Source organism: Ranitomeya variabilis, chromosome 1 (assembly GCF_051348905.1).
Source record: "Ranitomeya variabilis isolate aRanVar5 chromosome 1, aRanVar5.hap1, whole genome shotgun sequence".
In the NCBI taxonomy this organism is placed as follows: domain Eukaryota; kingdom Metazoa; phylum Chordata; class Amphibia; order Anura; family Dendrobatidae; genus Ranitomeya; species Ranitomeya variabilis.
In genome coordinates, this window is record NC_135232.1 from 1,023,731,799 (window position 1) to 1,023,753,226 (window position 21,428).

At 43.1% G+C, this 21,428-nt stretch overlaps 1 protein-coding gene across 1 annotated transcript in view; it reads left to right on the forward strand.

Moving 5' to 3' along the window:
- Positions 1–21,428, forward strand: part of TRAPPC11 (trafficking protein particle complex subunit 11) — a 50,168-nt gene that overhangs the window by 18,026 nt on the left and 10,714 nt on the right. Inside the window, exons 15-23 of the mRNA XM_077279567.1 lie at positions 3,587–3,732; positions 4,729–4,790; positions 4,860–4,992; positions 5,103–5,233; positions 7,483–7,638; positions 10,492–10,679; positions 10,763–10,911; positions 19,234–19,355; positions 20,339–20,458. Of these exons, the coding sequence (XP_077135682.1) occupies positions 3,587–3,732; positions 4,729–4,790; positions 4,860–4,992; positions 5,103–5,233; positions 7,483–7,638; positions 10,492–10,679; positions 10,763–10,911; positions 19,234–19,355; positions 20,339–20,458 (1,207 nt within the window). The remainder of the gene's footprint in view (positions 1–3,586; positions 3,733–4,728; positions 4,791–4,859; positions 4,993–5,102; positions 5,234–7,482; positions 7,639–10,491; positions 10,680–10,762; positions 10,912–19,233; positions 19,356–20,338; positions 20,459–21,428) is intronic.

Consider the following 21,428-nt stretch of genomic DNA (forward strand, 5'->3'; position numbering starts at 1 on the left):
TATACACTTTTATATTTTCTTTCATTTTTTCCTCCTCTTCCAAGAGCCATCATTTTTTTACTTTCCTGCTGACATAGCTGTATGAGGGCTGGTTTTACGTGGGACGGAGTTGTACTGTTAAATGACACAGTTCGTTTTACCATGTATCGTTCTATACACTGGAAAACAGCTACTACAGCGCAACTAGGTCCTTATTACATGCACGCGGCGTTCACCTGCTCACAGACGGCCTCAAGAAAGACCATAAGTGGTCGAAATGTCGGCTTTCAAGTCTGTAATTCCTTTTGAAATCGTCAAAAATAAATGAGTTTTTCCGTTTATTTTCACAAATTTGTGCCAAAGTATTTTTCTGAATCCTGGAACACAGGAACAAAGTTCTAAGTCCGGCAAAATAACATATTTCTACAATTGTTTTCTGGATTTCTTTTTTCCAGCTTTCATTATGTAATAAAAATGAGCTGGTAATATGATTCTCCAAGTCAGTACAATTCTGGAGATACAAACCATGCATTTTGTTTTTATTTATTGAAGTGTTAAAAAAAAAAAATCGTCTTTGGTTAAAAAAAAAGAAATATATACATTTGCTTTTGTCATTATTTTCTGAGACCTGTAACGGTTTCATTTTTCGGTCGATGGAGCTGTGTGATGGCTTCTCTCTTGTGCCCTGAACTGACGTTTTTACTGATTTAATTTTAGCATAGTTGCGACTTTGTGATTGCATATTTTGCAATGTTGCATAAGCTGAAGAGAGCACAATTATGGCATTTCAATACATATTTTTTTCTCTTTACCGTGTTTACTAAACAAATTCATTAGGTTTATATTTTGCTAGATTGGACTTTTCCGGACACAGCCAGACCACATACAGTATGTGTACTTTTTCTTTTTCCTTCTTTGTTTTGAACCCCTTCATGACTTTTCGATTTTTCGGTTTTGCTCTCTTCATTTTTTTCTTGTCCTTCCTCCAAAAGCCTTAAGTTTTTTTTCTATTTTTCCATCAATATAGCCATATGATGACTTAATTTTTGCGGTACGAGTTGCACTTTCGAATCACACCATTCATTTTATTATGCAGCGTACTGGAAAATGGGGGAAAAATTCCAAGTGTGGTGAAATTGTATAAATAGTGCAATTCCACATTTTTTTTAAAATTATTTACCATGTTCACTATATGGTAAAAGTGACCTGGCAATGTGATTCCCCAGGTCAGTACGAGTACACAGATACCAAACATGTATAGTTTTTTGTTTGTTTGTTTTTTTATTTAAGTGGTGAAAAAAATTCACACATTTGTAGCAAAAAAAAAAAAAAAATAGCTTAGGTTGCCATTTTCTGAGACTCCTAGCGTTATCATTTTTAGAGATCTGGGGCTCGGTGAGGGCGCATTTTTTGTACCCTGATCTGACATTTTTATTGCTATCACTTTGGTGTAGATACAATGTTTTGATTGCCGCTTAGTGAATTTTATTGCAATGTTTCAATGGCCAAAAAATCCCTGTAATTCTTGTGTGTTTGATTTTTTTTTTTATCTCATGTCTTTTGACGATTGGATTCACTTATTGTATATTTTGATAGATCAGGCATTTCTGAACACAGCAATATCAAATATGTGTATTTTTTGTAAATTTGTAAATTTTTATTTTTTTCATATTTTTAAAAACTTTGTCACAGTTTTTACTGTCTTCAGTAGTCCGTTTAAAGAGAACCCGTCACCCCTTTTTTTCTATATGAGATAAAAATATGGTTCAATAGGGCCTGAGCTCAGCTTTACAGCAGTACCTTTCATATCCCCCGATTCCCCAACTTTGCTGCGAAAATACCTTAGTAATCTCTCCGTTTTTGCACGTCAATCACCCTGATCTGATGGGCAGGGCCTAATCGCTGTCTCTCCCTCCGCTCCTCGGCATGTCAGACGTAACCAGATCTGTGAATAGCACAGATCGCAGCCAGTTTCTGCGGCTGCGCACTGAATTAGCGTCTTGCACGTGCGCAGTATGCTTTGACCAACTGTGGGCAAAGCATGAAATCATTATTGCGCATGCGCCAGCTTTTGACCCTATGTTTTGTGCCCCGGAAGCATAGAAAGACTTCCGGGGCACAGAACGTCAAGGAAAATGCCGGCGTATGCGCAATAATGAGTTGAATGCTTTGCCCACTGTTGGGCAAAACATACTGCGCATGCGCGAGACGCCACTTGAATGCGCAGGCGCAGAAAACTACACCAACGCAAGAAAGAAGATTCATAGCACAAAGCCGGAGGTGGGGAGAATTGGCGATTAGGCCCCGCCCATCGGACCGGGGTGACTGACGTGCGAAAACGGAGAGATTACTAAGGTATTTTCGCAGCAAAGGTGGGGAGTCGGGGGGATATGAACGGTACTGATGTAAAGCTGAGCTCAGGCCCTATTGAACCATATTTTTATCGCATATCGAAAAAATGGGGTGACAGGTTCCCTTTAAGAGACTTGAAGCTGCGATCATCTGATCTCCCGTGCTACACGTAGCAGCGCCTTGCCCTGTTATATATAAAGCCGAAATCAGGATCTCCTATGAACGCCGGCTACGTTCTCACAGGAGATTCACAATGACAGGTCTTCTGCAGACCCCCGCCTATCATGACCACCCATAGCTGCCCCGCATAGAACATAATAGGGGCGCCGATGGGTAGGATTTGTGATGCGCTTTCGGCTGCCGCATTTTAAATCTTTCTGAGCCGCATCCAAGACAGAGACTCGAACTTTGATGAAAATTGACTTAACGTGGGAGAAAAGATGTGGTTATTCAATCTGTTATATATAAATAATAATTTTCTTTCTTCCGATTTAGGCGTCATTCAGAAGTCCGTTTCTTGTGAGCAGTTGCTAGCTATGTTGTACACAGATCGCATTCGTACCTAGAACAGTGATTGGGGTCATTCGCTTGAGCGTTGCCTAATCACTGCACAGCTCTCATTTTACCAGAACAGAATGCTTCTACTCTTGAAAAATGAAAGCTACAACGGGATTGGTTGCTATGGGCCCTGGCCCACCTACATTTTTACCATTTGTACCATGAATAAGGCTTTCTAAGCTGAAGCACGTTGGTCTTTGTGCTGCTGGTTATCGTACCACTGTCTTTTTTAATGTTTTCTCAATAAATCTTGTATTTTATCACGATTTCATCGTGCAGGAATTTTTCCTCTTTTTTTAATTATACTTTTAGTTACATGGAGGACATAGTGAGGAGCAGGGAGGGTGGGGCTGAGTTGGGGATGGAGGTGTCTGAGAGCTGCCAAAAAGGATCTGACCGGTTATGAGTTTATCGTGTCGATCACAGGAAGTCCCAGACTGACTTCCTGTCTGCACATTAGCGCATGTACTGCACTGGTTGTCAGACTGGAGGCCACATGACTCAATAGCCTATAACAAAGAGGGAGACTGTATTGCTGTTGCTGAGGAGGGATATAATGACACTAAAATGTTGATGATGGCTAATCATTATACATGCATTGGAAAAATGTCAGCGTGCTTCTTTCTGTCACTGTCAGCCTGCGTATAAGTAACCTGCTGTGCACTGTGTAACACTAAATATCCCCTTTGTTTCCCAGGCTGCTGGATTATGTGATGTGTGACTACCGCAGTGAGCGGTGGTGGACCCTACTCACCTCCATACTCGGCACCGCTCTGAAATGTGCTTATCTCATGGCACAACTCAAGGACTACATCACCTACTCTCTGGAGCTGCTGGGAAGAGGCATGTACTCCCTTAGATTGACCGTACGCTCTTCAGTAATGGTGGGATTAGCCATTTATTTTCCTATTATTTCCAAAGTGCCCCAATGAACTGAAGGCAACATGTGGAGTTTGGTAAAGTGAGCAAAAAGATTTGCTGGACTCTTGTCCTGCCGCCACGTTGGTAGTCCATGGCCGTCCGTCTCGTACCCTGCAAGCCTTCCTACTATCTACATCGCCAGTAACTCTTGTGATTAGTAGCCCCCCACCTGACGCCGTGCCATCATTGCTCTGCTTCATAATAACATTGCGGGGGCTACATCATACATTGTAGGTTTTGCCATAATCATTAGACCCTCTAAAATCGCACATAAGACATGGTTGCCCCTGACTTGCCTTGAGATCACATGTAACAACCGGTGACCAAAAATGATTTATCGGATTTATCGTGACTTTTCATGGTTGCGCTGTGTCTTGAAGGGAATCGGTAAAGAGACTTTTGCTATTTAATTTGAGATCAGTGTAACATAGGGCCAGCAGCGCTGATTCAAGCTGTGTGTCTGTATTTTTTAGAAAATCATTGTTTTATCATCAGGAGATTATCACTAGCCATATAGTCCTCCATATACATGGGCTTTGCATAACCCCGCCCTCCAGCAGTGATTGGCAGCTTTCTGCCTATGCACAGTGTACACAGAAAGCTGCCAATCAGTGGTGTGGACGGGGTTATACAGGGCTCAGCAATCGGAGAACTGTTAGATCTGCAGCAGAGAAAACTATTTTTAATAAAACCTGAAGAAAGCAGCCCAGTAAGTGACACATCGCTGGAATCAGGGTCTCGGGCCCGATATCATGCTGCTCTTAGATGCCTGGTGATAGATTGCCATTCACGTTGCTCACATTACTTGAGATCTTTGTGTCACCCAACAACCCTAGCATGAAATGTTTTATTTCCTCAGGGCCTTATTTTAATAATGCTCTATGAAATCATGTGTTTATTTTACTTATTTCCCAACAGCATCGACATTAAAAGATGATCAGAAGTCCAGGATTGAGAAGAACCTCATTATGGTGTTAATGGTGAGTCTGCACTTCCTGATGGATTTTGGGTGCGGTCTCAGTAGTGATTATATTCGCTTCCATTTCCAGAATGAGAGTCCTGACCCCGAGCCGGACTGTGACGCCTCCATGGTGAAGCTGGCACATCGCCTGTGGGCGGATAGAGTGTCCTTGGCGGGTAGTAACATGTTCACCATTGAAGTGCAGGACTTCGTCCCTTTTGGTATGTGTGATGGGGGTCGTCTGTATACTATATAATCACATACCACCTCATTGTCAACTTTTATTCTGCCATTAACTTTTCAATTATTTATTTTAACTCTTTCCATGCAGTGCAATGCAAGGCTAAGTTCCAGGCCCCAAGTTTTCATGTGGATACTCCGGTGGAGCTGTATGTGCATTTAAAGACTGATTGCCCACATCCTATCCGCTTCTCCAAGCTCTGCGTTGGCTTCAGCAACCAGGTAACATGGAGACGTACTGTCCTGTTGTTTAGTTTCATCATCACATTTGATTTTGCAGGAACGTTTTCATGGGAACCATTTTGGCATACACGTAACAAAAAATAACAATCATTCCTTGTCCTTACATTTTAATAGCATCTCTTCCATTGAACTTTGGCACTTAACCCTTTAAGGAGTAATCCATTTGTTTACTCTTTCACTATTTTTATTTTTTTATCCAAGTCTTTCAAAATCCATAACCTTTTTTTTAGTTTTCCTCTCACATAGCCATTTGTGGCACGAGTTGTATCATTCATTTGCATCATTTAATTCACCATTTAATGTATTGAGAACCAGGGAAAAAACTTGGAATTGAAAAAAACACAAAGGCAATTCCACCATTGCACAATATACTGTAATACACTTGCAAGAATAGCAATTGCTTATGATTTCTTGCCTGAGACAGGGCTTCACAAGCGTGCCAATGTGGAAAATGCAAGGACGTTCAGTACGTCACCGTTGGCATCTGGACAGTTTTTTCATGGGAAGAGGTTCCATTTTGCCTGATCATGCGTATGATACAATACTTCCGTCATGTGTGAGAGGGAGGGTAGTAATTGGGCGATGGTGTTAAGAAAAGCGTTTTGCTATCGATTGCTGAATATAAGGGGTTAAGTTGCCAAAATTGGAGTTATTAAAGTTACCTTTGGCTCCCATAGTGATCCCATAGTGTATCTTTGCCTCTGTGATCACCAGGACGTATTATTTAATTTGCAGGAATGATTTATTTGTCATCTATATATATAATTGTCTAAGGGGTACTTCCGTGTTTCTGTCGGCAAGTTCCGTCATGGAAATCCCGCGTCGCTGATTGGTCTCGCCAGCTGCCTGTCATGGCTGCCGCGACCAATCAGCGACGGGCACAGTCCGATTAGTCCCTCCCTACTCTCCTGCAGTCAGTGCCCGGCGCCCGCTCCATACTCCCCTCCGGTCACTGCTCACACAGGGTTAATGCCAGCGGTAACGGACCGCGTTGTGCCGCGGGTAACGCACTCCGTTACCGCTGCTATTAACCCTGTGTGTCCCCAACTTTTTACTATTGATGCTGCCTATGCAGCATCAATAGTAAAAAGATCTAATGTTAAAAATAATAAAAAAGAAAACAAAAAACCTGCTATGCTCACCTTCCGTCGTTCCGACGATGCGCTCGCGCCTGCCACCATCTTCCGTTCCCAGAGATGCACTGCGAAATTACCCAGAAGACTTAGCGGTCTCGCGAGACCGCTAAGTCATCTGGGTAATTTCGCAATGCATCCTGGGAACGGAAGATGGCGGAAGCCGCGCGCGCATCGCCAGTGCTTCGCTGGATCCCAGCGGGTGAGTATATAACTTTTTTATTTTAATTTTTTTTTTTAACAGGGATATGGTGCCCACACTGCTAAATACTACGTGGGCTGTGTTATATACCGCGTGGCTGCTATATACTACATGGGCAGTGTTATATACTGCTTGGGCTGTGTGATATACTGCGTGGGCTGTGCTATATACTGCGTGGCCTGTGCTATATACTACGTCGCCTGTGTTATATACTGCATGCCTGCTATATACTGCGTGGGCTGTGTTATATAGTACATGGGCTGGGTTATATACTGTTCGGGCTGTGTTATATACTGCATGGCCTGTATTAACGCATCGGCTATTCTACAATATGTATGTATGTATGTATATCGCAGCCACATAGTATATAGCACAAGCCACGTAGTATTTGTCTGCTATATACTACATGGCTCCTATATACTATGTGACCTGTGCTATATACTATGTGACTGCTATATACATACATATTCTAGATGCGTTAGAATCGGGCCACCATCTAGTGACAATATAATACTTCATTTCACGCTAATTCATTAAGCAAATGTTATATATTGTCAGAATAAAAAATCGTCTTCTCCCAGTACTTATATGATGTATTAACAGTGGCCTGTGATTCTGAGGTGGATGGCGGTATACAGCTCGCAGACTGATTGTAATTGCAGGGAAATCTGAATCCCATGCAGCTGCCCTGTTCTGTATTGGACTGGCCTTGGAGTGAATTTTATATTAGAATTTGTATGTATAATATTGCTCCATAAAGCAGTGGTCTGATATTGTAGAAACTGTACAAGTGGACATACTACTTATGGGAAATATTCCATTTGCTACAGTAGGTGAGCATATAATATCCCTACTATTGCCATGCTATGCTTATCTGTTGTTTTCTTGACAAGGAGTACAACCAGTACTGTGTGGTGGAAGAACAGTACCAGTCCAGTGATGTATTGGAGCAGTCCGCACAGGGAACCATGTGTCTGGTGCCTGGAAAGACCAGAAAGTTCACATTCAAGTTTGTTGCTAAAACGGAAGATGTTGGTAAGAAGGTTGAGGTGAGTGAAAAGCTAAGTATTTTGTGTATAAAAGAAATAAATGTATTTTTCTATATCGCTTCATTGGGGGACACAGGAAACCATGAGTATATGCTGCTGACACTATGCAAAAAAGTAAGCTCCTCCACAGCAGTGTCTCCACCCGCGACGTCTGATGTCCGTCCTCGTTTACCTGTCTGCCAAGAAGGATTTGGAATCTTCAGGATGGGTTTTTCCAGGACAGGCATGGCAGTGAAGGGGACTCCAAATAATAAAAAAAAGATAACAAATGGACAGATGAAATAAGAAGATCGTCCTGGTTTTCTCCAAGTCATGATCTGTTTGACCCCCTGGGAAAAGCCTCTTGCACATTTAGCAATTTTAGTTCTTCCCCCTAGACCAGCGTCGCTTCTTCGGCTGCCTTTTTAAAAACGTAGTTCCCTGCAGGCTGGGCCACGCCAGAGGCAGCCCGGTTTGTCACACTTGTTGACTCTATTGCGTTCTTCCGCCCACCGCCCTCATATTATCAGTGCCCTCCTTGCTTTCCGGCATGCGGGAACTCTGCGCACCCTTTCTGATGCTACCTCTTCCTCCTTCTGCCCGGCGCCATCTTCTAGTCGCCAGCTCATACTCAACCGCTGCAGCTCCCTTGAACGCTGCTGCTCACCACCTGGTTCCGCTGAACCGTTGTAGCCATCAGCTTCCCCAGGACCACAGGATTCAGGGTCTGAGTAAGCAGTGCTACCCGGGCATATATCCCCAGCATAGCTCCCTCTGGCACATTTCTCTTTCCCTATGCCTGATCCCAGGGAGTCTCGCTTCCATTCTCCGCCTATTGTCCTGCACTTTGCATGCTTTTCCTGTAACAAAAAGTTTACCTCTGGTCAGACCTCATCCCTGTTCCCGGATTGTAGGCCATCCACCATGCTGTCACTCCAGGAGCCACCCACTGCTCGCAACGAGCGTGCACCCCGTCCTGAGTGGGTCGCAGCTCTCACTCAATTAGTCGCTCACCTAACCAAAGTATCCCAGACCTTGTCATCGATCATAGAACAACTGCCTAATCCTGCCCCCGCCACTGGGGCACCCGTCCTCTTCCCTGGGTGTTTCAGACCCTCCTGTTTCTTAAACACAGCTGAGTTGATTTGTGGTTCAAACTGAACCCTTTTTCAAAATAAGCTACAAAGGGCTGTGTATAGTTTAGGATACCCTCACTGCAGTATTTTGAAAAAGCATGTAGTTCAAAACAGAAATGCGTTAACAAAACGTCATAAATCTACCTGGACTGTGGAACTGCCATCATCTACAGCAGCGCAGTCATCTCTAAATGCCTATCCTCCATCCCATATCCAATGTGTAAAAACAGGCATAAAAGGGTAATATTGTATATGTTATGCCCTATTGATAGGTAGGGGATACCTTATTGATCACTTGGGGTCCAACCACTGACACATCCAACAATTCTGAGAATGGGACTCTGCGGAGCCCAGTCTGAATAAATTGGAGATCAAGCATTCGCACCTCGGCTCCATTCATTTTCTATGGGCGATAGAGTACGGTGACGCTCGACTATATTTTAAAGTGTCACAGAGAATGAGTGCGAATACTTGACCTCCACTCCTTATAGTCGGGGCTTTTTTTGGGGATAGGTTTGTGTTCCAACAGTCACTCTCAGAGATCATCAAGTCTTTCCCTCCTCTGCTGACACTTCTGAGTTTGAGTCAATGAAGCAATCGCAGGTGCTGAAATATATATTAGGAATGTAAATCGCTTTATGGAGCACATATAGTATAAGAAGGTTTAGATCCAGGTTTGAGCTTCTGCTTGTTTTATAACGCTGATGTAATATATCCATACAGAATTTGAGACCCAACCCACCAACATGGTAATACAAATGAATCCTGGGGAATGAGATGGGTTGCTGTGATCTGGTGGTAAATTTATTTTATGGCATCTTGTGCATGTGCTATTGTGTGCATTATGTCATTTTCTACATGTTCCACATTATTTATTGTCTAATATATCGGTGCATAAGTATCTTGTTATACATGTAGGGGCATGAAGTGTGTATTGTCTGTATTTTTTAAAATGTAAACCTATTTCAGTATAGAAGTTCAATGATTTCAAGAGGCCTTTCACTAGTTTTAGCATATTAAACAGGCAACATCATGGAATAGTAACTGCAGAGCTGAGTAAAATGTAGTTTTTAATCCTTTAATTTCTCTTCTCCTTTCTGTGGATATTAGCTTATAAAGTTTAGTTTATAACTTTTGTTGTTGTTCAGTTGGGTGGAACCATAGATTTCATTTTGGGCGTGTACTGGTTCTCCTGTATGAGATTGACCAGACAGAAGCAGGAGGCATCATGCAGAGGAGAAAAGAACATGACCCCTCCTCTCATTGATTGCTGAAGCTATAGTGTAGAGATAAACCTGTTATATATTATTACGAACCCTTCCAAATCTCATTTCACAGTGCTGTGAGTTTTCATCCTCCCCCCACACTGACTGCTATGAGATGAGACAGGGAAGTGTTTGAAAGATGCATAACTCCGCTCTGCTACTCAGTAGCTGCAGAGACCAGTGGAGAGATGAGGGTGTGCCCTTTTCTCCCCTGCTGCTGTCTTTTTATGATTGGTCACTCTGATACAGTGGAAGAGGTAGACGTCCACAAAGACAAATCTCTGTTAACGCCCAGGCAAATTATAACTTTAACTTTTCAAGTGAATATCTCCGCAATGGAGAACAGAAATTAAAAAATATGTTTTACTCTGCTACTATTCCATGATATGGCTAGTTTAACAAGCTCAAACTAGTGAAAGGTCATCTTTAATAATGTGCCCTGTATGATAAGGAATATCTTTTTCACTTTTCAGATAACCTCAGTAGATCTAATCCTGGGCAGTCAGACAGGCCGCTGTGTCATTCTGAACTGGAGGGGAGGCGGGGGAGATGCTGCCTCGGCTCAGGAAGCTGTCCAGGCGGCCCGCTCCTTCAAAAGGAGACCGAAGCTACCTGATGCTGAAGTGCACTGGGACAGCATCATTATCCAGGCCAGCACCATGTAAGAGATAAGTGCTGTAGAATATCTCATACTTATTGCACTTACCAGCAGGTAACTTAGATTAGTATATTTTTTCTTTTCAGGATTATTTCAAGAGTACCTAAGGTTTCAGTGCAACTGCGTCACGAGCCCCCAGCGTTAAATAATGAGATGTACTGCTTGTTGATTACTATACAGTCTCAGGAAGACGCTGTCATCAGAGATGTGAAGCTCACGGCAGGACTTAAACCAGGTAATCACATACAGCAGAAACTTCATGAAACAGAATTATCCTACAGATATGTCTACAAGAAATCAGCCATATCTGAACATACGCTATATTGTTAAGTGTCTAAGTGTTGCTCTCTTATGAGCTAGGTGAAGGATGGTATTCCGTATGTTCAAAACCTTTCCTTTTTATTGACTTACTGAAAACAAGGTTCTATCCAAGTCTAGATATGTTCTTACAGATCAAAAATGGTGATAAATGTATGATCAACTGGTGTCAGACCACAGGGGCCCCTCCGATCTCGAGAATGGAGCATTTTGACGATGGGTAATAAATGTTATTTTTTGGGATAACCCCTTTAACTGTTTAACGACTTACGATTCACATTTTCATAAGTCGCTAAGGAAAGTATGAAGCCAGCTTAGGCAATCCTCACAAGTGTCGAGGCTGTCTAACAGCCGCAAATCATGCCGCCAAAGGGACTCGACCATAATGTACGAGCACTCCCAGATGCTCGGATAACACCCGAGCATGCTCGGATAAGGCGTTATCCGAGCACGTTCGCTCATCACTAGTTGTAATAACTCTGGAACACTTCAACGGATCCCAATTATTCTGTGTGGCGTGACATACTGTACGTCATGATAGTGATAAAATTTGTTCGATATGACTTATCTTTATTTGTGAACATATCAGAAATTTGGCGAAAATGTCACACAAAATAGTTACTACTTAACATTTCCCACATGTCTACTTTATATCTGCATAATTTTTTAAACATTATTTTGTTAGGAAGTTAGAAGGGTTAAAAATCGTTCAGAAATTTCTCACCATGTCACGTTTGGAGAGCCCCTCATGTGCCTAAACATTGGAAAAAACCCCACAAGTGACCCCATTTTGGAAACAACACCGCCCCCAAGGAAATTATCTAGATGTGTGGTGAACACTTTGAACTCCCAGGTACTTCACAGAAGTTTATAGCATGGAGCCGTGAAAATAAAAAAATCAAATTTTTCCCACAAACATATTCCTTTAGCCTCAAATTTCTATTTCACTTCTCCTGAGCCTTTGCACAACCAGTAACGTGGCAGCCCCCTATATTTCCCTTAACAGATGACAGATCTGAGTGGGGGATTGCTTTTTTATGGATTGAGTTGAAGCTTTGGTTGGGAACATTTTACATAACGTTTGGGATCAAATTTATCCTGTTCTCTGCACTGACTACTTACTTTGGGGTTTCCATCTAAATCTCTGCGTGACTTGATTCAGATGAAACCCCCGAGGCATCCATTCATTATAATGAGGCAGCAGAGTTACTCTGGCCTCTGTCTGGCCTCTGTTCAGCTTTGTCCTTTCAGAAGTGCATAAAACTGTGGTGGATGGCACTTTTATGCACGCCTAAAAAGTCGGACACCGCCGGATCATAAGCAAGACAGTGTCCATAGTGCCTCCATCTGCCTCATTATAGGGAATCTTCTGTCAGGGTTTCCATCTGAAGCGCTATCAAGATAAATGTGAGCCGAACCTTGCTGTGATCTTTGGGAGGCAGAATGAACAAATCAACAGCAGGTGAAGAATTGGTTATATTTATTTTTACGCCGTTTCTCATGCAGTATAAGTGTTGACTTAATGACCTTAACCTTAATGATTGTTCAAAGACCCCAGACAAGTGGCAAAATACATGCTCTCAAAGCCAAATGGCTTCCTCTCCCTTTTGAGCCCCACAGTGTTCCCAAATCGTCCACAAGTTTGGCTTTGCTGTATCGGGAAGGACCTACTGAATTTACGGGGTGCATATCTCCAGAAGCACAAGCTGGGCCCAGTATATTGGGCACTACAATGGCAGATTTACAACTTTTACTCCCTATTATCCACTGAGTAACTAATCTCTGGAAAACCATACCCACAGATGTATTTCCATAGGGGTATAATTTTCAAAATGGGGTAATTTTTATTTCTATTTCTGCAGCATTGCAAATTAGAAGAAAATCTGCGCGTTAAAAGTTAAACAGCTCCTGAGCCCTGCCATGTGGCTAAAAACTAGTTTCCAACAACATATTGGGTATTGCCACATTCAGAAGGTATTGCATGAAAAATTGTGGGGTCCATTTTCTTCTATTTTTTCCTTGTGGAAATGAAAAATCTGGGACAAAAATTAGGGTATTTTTTTGCTCACCATAAAATTCCTTTCTTGTAGTCTTTATTGGGGGACACAGAAACTGAGAGAGTCTGCTGCCACCTGGACTCTGACACTATTAATGCAACTAGTTGAAATTTTTCTCTTCCACAACAGACTATACCTTGCCTGCTAGAACCATGCTCCTCAGTTTAGTCAAAAAGCAACGAGAGAAAGCCAAAAGAATTAAAGCCCAAAAAGAAAAATAATTCATGCCCCACCACTTAACCAAGGGTGAGAGCTGTGTCCCCAATGAAGACAACGAGAAAGGGTTTTACAGTGACTAAAAAATCCTGATTTCTTGTTCATCTTATTGGGGGACAAATTAACCATGGGGTGTCCCAAAGCTGTCCAAGGGGTAAGAATAACTTAAACATTATACAGTTACCAGAGAACTTTTTCCACCATTTCTCAAGAGTTTGCCTGAGCAATTGCTGCCTGCAGTATCCTCCTCCCCAGATTTTTTTGTGCCAAAACAAAGTTGTGGACCCTTTAGAACTTTGTAAAGGTATGCAGTGATGAGCAAGTGGCTGCTTTACAGAACTTCAAGGTCAATACCTGGTGGAAAAACTGCCCGGAATGCATTTGTAGTAAATGCAGAGTGCGCCCTAACCCTGAAAAGGAGAGCGTTGGCACTTGTCTTTATAAGCTTTGCTAGTGTCTGATCTAATCCAGCGAGCAAAGATCACCCTAGAGGCGGTCAGACCTCTGCAAGTGCATACTGGGAAAGACCGTAAGGCATCAGAGTGGTGTTTTGAGAGACATGCAGAGATGCACAACTTCCAACTATATCCACCTATGTGAGAACGTCAGGGAGACAGGAGGCAAAGTACCTAAAGAAGGGAGAGTAATCACCTCATTAAAGTGAAAAAGTTCCACTAAGGTGGAAGGAGGGAGCAGAACACCCGAATGCTCGGTTCCAGAGAAAAAGAGATGACAAAAAAACTGGAGAGACCATTCTGATCAGCACAAAAGGAGGAGGACCAAAGAATGGCTAGACCCCTAAAGGTCTCTCAGGGAATAATATGGTGGCCACGGTGGGCAATTCTGACCTCTGGCCTATAAGATAAATTCTTCTGCACCAAGATAGCCAAGGCTGGAATTTGTTTTTTGGGAGTCTGCTCTAGTTTAATCTAGACAGGCAAGTACTAATAAGAGGGATATTGTCCTATGAGCGCTGCCCATAGGTTCTCCCTTATGTAACAGGTGCAAAATTAAATGGCAGAAAAGTTACCTTTTAGAGCCCTTGTACCTTAAGCCTAGTCAAACAACCCTAATCTGAAAAGACAGGAGTCTTCTGAATTTTCGGACCGGACAGTCCTGCCGGTAAAGTAAATTACTAAAAAGAAATTCAGTAGGAGAGGACAACCCTGGGAAAGGCCTGTCTGGATAATATGGGAGTTGTCTGGGGGCATCTACCACAATGAACATGAGTTCAGGACTAAAACTGGAGAAATCTAAGCAAACCAGCATTCAAATTACCAACCTGGGAATGGAGAATTCTGCCCTAATAAGGAAGGACCAAGATTGTTATAGAATAGGCCAGACATCTGTCCTGACCAGTCCTTGACCTACCTTGGGAAGTTCTACTGTAGATGGTAGGCTACTTGGGAGACCCTTAGAGGCCTAAGATCTCCACACACCCTGTAGGTTGAGGCAATGTGTCAGAAGTCGATTATCTGAATGACCTGCCTTAAACCCCAAATGAGAAGGACTTGGCCAGCGCTCCTATAGGAGGTGAAAAGATGGAAGCACTGCTAGACTCTGCAACCCAGGCCTCAAGGACTGTAGGTGAAAAGGACTAAGATAAGGTGGAGACTAGCTGCCTCAAAGGGAGGACTCAATAGCCTCTCAATGCATATAAAAAGTACCGCCCTAAGCATTGATCCTGTTGTATTCTGATCACTGGTCTCCTATCGGCTAAAGAAGCCTAGATGAGTGTAAGCCACCTGCACCCAACACTGCCCAAGAGAAAGGCGGTCTGAATAACCTCTAGGTTTGCAGTGTCCTCTGTGGGATTTGCCTGGCTATAAGTCCTCAGCTGGTAGTTCTGACTCACTCTGTAAGGTGGTCAGAATAACCTCTGCCATAGGCCGTGCTGGTGCTGTCCCGCTGGTAGATGTGACACTGGGCTGTTGCCATAGTACTAATGGTGGTAACAACCGCCACCAGGGTATTGGATACAGAAGAGCTAAAGGCAGCACCCATGCAGGGGGTAAAGGCACCAGACCTCGGGGGTCCCCTGCAATTGACAGAAGGAAGAAATAGATGCCAGCAGCGCGATATGCTAATGCTTGGTCCTTGCTCGAGATGCAAGCATACTGAGGCAGGCTGGATAGCTGAGCGTGCGCAGTCTTCTCTGGACTCCGACTTTGAGGGCCAGAGAAGACACAGGGACTACTAAGAAAAAAAAAAACAACTGTTGATAGAAGTGAAGGGGAGCTGCTGGAACTCTGCAAGCATCAAGTCCCCCAACAGCAATCAGCCTACCCGATCCAAGGGGTTGCTAAGGTTTGACAACACGATGAGACCCTGACAGGATTGTGACTGAAGGCGCCGAGGCCAGCCAATGCAGGTGCGTAGAGAAAGCTAAGGAGAAATGGAGGAAGTATCATCAATCCATTCAATTAGTTGCATGAATAATGTTAGCCTCAAGCTTACTGTGTCTCCCAATAAGACGAACGAGAAACATTTTCGAGGAAAGAAAAATGTATTTTATTCTCATGGCCCATTGATAGAAAATTCTGTGAAACTCTTGTGGTGGTCAAGAGGCTCACTGCACCCCTAGATGAATACATTGTGGGATACATTTAGTAAAATTGGGTCATTTTTAGGTTGTTCTGCAGTTTTGGCATGTCAGGAGCTCTGGTGATGTGACATGCATCCGCAAACCATTCCTGCAGGTTTTGCACTCCAAAATGGCACTCTTTCCTTTCAAAGCTTTGCAGTGTGTCCGAATAGTAGTTTCTGACCACATTAATGTGCCCAGGAGAAATTACATTTCAAATTGTGGGGTCGATTTTCTCCTATTGGCCGAGTAAAAAGATTTGGGGATAACGTAATCTTTTAGTGGAGAAAAACCAACATGATAAAATTCTGTGAAGCCCCTTGTGGGTTCAAAATGCATTCTACACCCTGTAAGGATGAGTTCGCTTTCAGGCAGCTTGTAGCGCTCACACAGGCACAGTCTCTTGGTGCAACAGGAAGATTTATTAAAGGTCAATAACTTACATAGGATTCCAATCAAAACAGCTTTTCCAGCACAAAGATAAATAGAAAACAATCAGTCCATGCAGAAGGCACAGGTCTTCCCACATTCACAGACAGGCCCAAGTCTCAAAAGGTGTTTCCACCTCTATGCCCAGACACAGACACTGAATGAAGCAGCTAGGCTGCCTTAACTAGGCCATTTCAAAGTCTGGAACTTGAGGTATAGAAATGGCCAATCCCTCCCAGCTCTAGTGTCCATCCCTAAAACCAATGCCCATGAAAAAAAAACTTCTCATCAGTATTTGTTCTGGAGCCTGCTCTTCTGGGACCTACATCACCGAGGATAGATACCTCGGTGACACATACACTCCATTCACGACCTTACCAGCTGCATACTTACTCCCCCACCTCTGCCCAAAGCCGGGGGGCTGGGCACCTTCTGTCAACCAATAGTTCACCCTTGACAGAGCATCCGCATTCCCTGGTTGGTGAACTTATAGTTTCCCTCACCAACACTTTCCATCACCTCATCAGGTACCTGCTATGGGGCGAGGAACTTACTCTCCACTGTGGGCACCAACACCTGTCCCCGATCCCCAGGTTTAAACTATTTCACTCTACCTGACTATTCTCCCTGGATTGTGCTTCTTGTGCCTTGAGGAGGCACTCTTTTACCTGGCCCCTCACTTTGTTCCCTCGACATAACCGATGATTCTGCCTAGGTGAAGGCGGGACATAAACACCGGTTCCCAGCTCCTGGAGAACAACATTTAGCAAACCTAACTTTTCCCTGAGTATTTTCTTAACTGAAGTCAATGAGCTGGGCGTTCAAAAGTTTTCCCTGGACAACTCCAGTTCAGGAATGCTTCAAGGGAATCTCTCTCATTCTTATTGCTAATGAGCACAGAAATTTAAAACTCGTCAGCTGCGGCATGCAACAAGGTTTCTTTAGACATGACCTGGTTGTTAGCCGAGCTACCCAGCAACATCGCCTTCCCCCAAATGTCTTAAAATAAAGGAAAGTTTTGCCTGATAATCACTGGGTATAATAAGTTCTTGACCAGTCCCTCTTTTTGAGCCTCAGATCCACAGTCTGTGACTATGTCGACCTGAGCCACAGGAAAGTTCTTGACCTCTCTGTGGTTATACCTGATGCACACCACTTTCCTGGGGACTGGCACATGTTGGACTGTGGCCCTTACCAGGGTCACCAAACTTCCAGAGTCCAGTCACTTGTTTCCTATTTACATTTTCCACGCCTGAGGCCCTGGCCAGGTGAGGGAACAGCGCTGCAGGCAGTGTAGGTGAAGTAGGAGTGGCGCTGGCCTATGCCGCAGTCCATAGCTCTGAGCTAAAGGGACAATTTGCTGATATATAACCCAAGACATAACACCTCCAACAGATAACATCCAGAGATATACTCCTTGAACTCGGCTCTGACCTCTCCTGGGTTGCTGAGCGCCACCCAGACATGTTCTGGGTCACCTTCTTTTGGGTGTCCCTGAAAGGGTTCTCAGGCTCCCTTGACTGCCTAGCAGTTGAATGATATACACCAACCAGAATACTGGTGGTAGAAGATGGTGTACAACTGATCAAGGAGTGAGAATTAGACAAAGTTATTGACATTGCGGTTTATTCTCTACGCGTTTCGAAGTATTAAAACGTCTTCAGAAGAAGAATCATTTCACAGAGTGGTTCTCCTGAAGAGAGAATAAACCGCAATGTCAATAACTTTGTTTAATTCTCACTCCTTGATCAAACGTACACCAGCAGCACAGATCACCCATTTCCCTACTACTTCCAATACCACATTGGATTTACCAACCTGAAGAGCTGCAGAAGCTGGAACCACATGCCTTTTCAGAGTTATCTCACACAATCATATCAGGTAAGCGGAACTGCCTTTTGATCACCACATTATTCAGGATGACATACTATTGCGCTCTTTGTTCACTAGCGATTTCCTTACAACCAAAATCCTGACCCATATACAAACCAAGTAAGACAAACTTCTTGTATTAACTCTTTCTCTATTTTATTGTATCTTTTTTTGTTTCTATCAACACAAAATTAAATAAAAAGTAATTATACCTGTTTATTTTTCTAGTTCTAATCGTGGTTCAGATTTTTAAAAGAGAAAAAACAAACATAATTGCAGTGTGTGGACCTGGTCTAAGTATGGTCTTTGACCTAAGTATAAATCAGTAATCACGTATCACAACCATCATATGTGGTAATGCTTACTAAGACTTCATATTAATGACAACCTAAATGTTACCAGGTAGCTATCGTCAGGAAATGGCCTATTGATTTTAAATCAGATTCTTGCATTTTAAATGCATTTGAAAAAAAAGAGGCAACGTTTATTTCTTTTTACATGTCGTAATCTGTATTAAAAATAAAAAATGCTGGTCACTGGGGATTTTTAGACTCTACCTTTCTGTTGTTTAAGGAAACAACACATGTACAAAGGCACAATATTCAGATCCTGACTCTATCTTTTGTATTGAAGCATTTAATAAATGTGTGCAAAGATTGTTATGAAGAAAGGCGAGAGCAGGGTCAAGTGTGACATCACCTACTGTGATGGGTGGATCCTGTGTTATCAGCTGTGTATAGAGGCGTTACCGGTCACTGTAATCCTGCCTCAGAAAGGACAGGAAGTACAAGCCTCCGAAAGCCCCAGTGGCCACTGTAAAATTTGGAAGATTTCTAATTTTTGTTGTATTTTTAATAAAGATCATGATATTGAAAAAAAATGCAAAAAATGTTTTAAAAAATATATGTAACAAAAACTCTGATTTAAAAATAATAGGTCATTTTCTGATGATAGCTTCCCTTTAAATAGGAATTTATTCCTGGCAAGTGCCACTTCATTACTGCTGCTTTCAGTCACCTTATCTGACCCCACACCATAGACTGTATTGTACTGTAACCCAGGAAAACAATGTCTCTCACAGGGCAGGACGCCAATCTCACCCAGAAGACTCTGGTTACGCTTCAGGGAACAGAAATGTGCGATGACTCAAGTCCGGCTTTGCTCACTGACATCCCTATAGGAAACCTGCAACCCGGAGAAAAGGTGCCTGCGTGACCTTTCTAACGAGAACTGAGCCATTGTGTGCTGCCGAAATAATAATCTGCTAAACACTCCGCTCTGAAATAGGAAGGCAAATATGGACCCGTCTCCGCAGCTATACACTGGTGTAATGTAGCACACATATTTATATAGGGATTGAGGGCAGGTTAAGCCTCATGGTTGCTGTGTACAGTCCAAATGTTTGATAAAAGGCTTAGTAACCATTATCAATCCCTACCGAAAATATATAAAGAACAGCTAAAGTGGAGCTTTATTGTAACTTGGCTCTGATGTGTATTAATCTGTATTAAATCTGTGCTGCATTATGTGCTGCCCCAGCGAAATGCGCACAGTACACACACATACCACTACTTTATCATTTACATATGTAGTGTTATCTACATTCTTGTGATGTAGCCACTATGCTCTATATATTCACTAGATATCAGTTTCTTGTATTCTTAAGAGGTTGTCCACTACTTTATCATTGATCGGCCGGGGCCCGACACCCCCCACCGATCAGCTGCTCTCAGTGTCAGCAGCGGCGGCTGCCGGCTGGAAATAATTGTGTTTCTGCTCCGTCTTCTGATAGAGGGCGCAGCTTGGTATTGCACATCTGCCTCCTATGCAAATCAATAGGAGTCGGATGTGCAGTACCCTGCGGCCACCACTATCAGGAGACGTAGCAGCTCCACAACTGAGCAGTGCCGGATGGCCGCCGACACAGAACAGCTGATCGGCCAGGGTGCCTGGTGTGGGACCCTGACCGATCAGAGACTGATGACCTATCCTGAGGCTGGGTCATCAGTGATGAAGTAGTGGACAACCTCTTTAATATTGATTAATTTTTATAATTTATTTTCTGTTTATTAAATATTCAGTCCTCAATATTACATTACACAGTACTGCAGATATTCAGGCTTAGTAACTTCACTAATTCTGTATTTTCTATGCAGCAATGTAATGACTGTTCTGTTACTATGTAGATGGATTTGCCCTTGTACATCCGCTGTAGCACTGTGGGAACTCGAGTGTTCTTGGTTTATGTTTCATACCTGATAGATGCCTCTGTTGATGGCAAAGAGATTGTCTGCAGATGTCACAAGGTAAGTTATCGTAAGATAAAGTAAATGCCTCTTCTCTTATTCAAGACTAATTTCCCTTGTTAATGCTAGACATAATTCCTTTGTCCACTGTCTTGTTGCACTGACTTTCTTAGGATGTTAATAGGACAGAAGCTTGTTAGCATGTGCAGTAGGAAGCACTGCAGCTATGACTTGGCTATACCTATACCCCAGGTACCTCCAGTATTTGATCAGAAAGACAGCATCCTCTTCCCCCAGCCCTCCTGGTATCTTCAATATTAGATCAGATAGACAGGTGGATAGCAGTGTGAGCAGCCTCTTCTTACCTTAGGACCCCTGGAATCTCCACCACTCTCATTCTGGGTAAGGAGGGCATTAATCAGAGACACAGCACAGAGAACAAAGGTAACCCTGAAGTAGCTACAGAGGTCCCAAGCAGAAACTGGAATATCTGTCCCACACCACCACAATAAGGCGTACACGCCATAGAGATGGCCTTTATGGAAGAGTGGGCAGAAAAAAGCCTTTACTTACACATAAAAATTGTAAGGCTCGATTTCAGTTTGCCAAAAGACATGTGGGAGGTTCCCCAAATGTATGGAGGAAGTTGCTGTGGTCAGATGAGATCAAAATTGACCTTTTTGGCCACCATGGTAAACGCTGTGTCTGTCGCCAAACTAACCCAGCTTATCACCCCAAGAATACCATCGTCATAGTGAAATGCGGTGGCAGCATTATACAGAAGGTGTCACGATACTGTAGCATGATTTCCCCAGGGGAATTGGCTTTTTCCCTGTTCCTCAACCTAGGGGGACCCAAGGCTATCCATTTACCCCAGATTACCCCTGAAGACGGCGAAGCTTGGTTCTCGTACCTTGCTATGCTCCTTTATGCACGCTGATCTGTTTTCTCCCCCGCCCAGGGAGGTATGGAACAGAAGTGTATGCACTCGCCAAACAACCAAGTGGAAATCAAGGAAACAGAAGAGGGA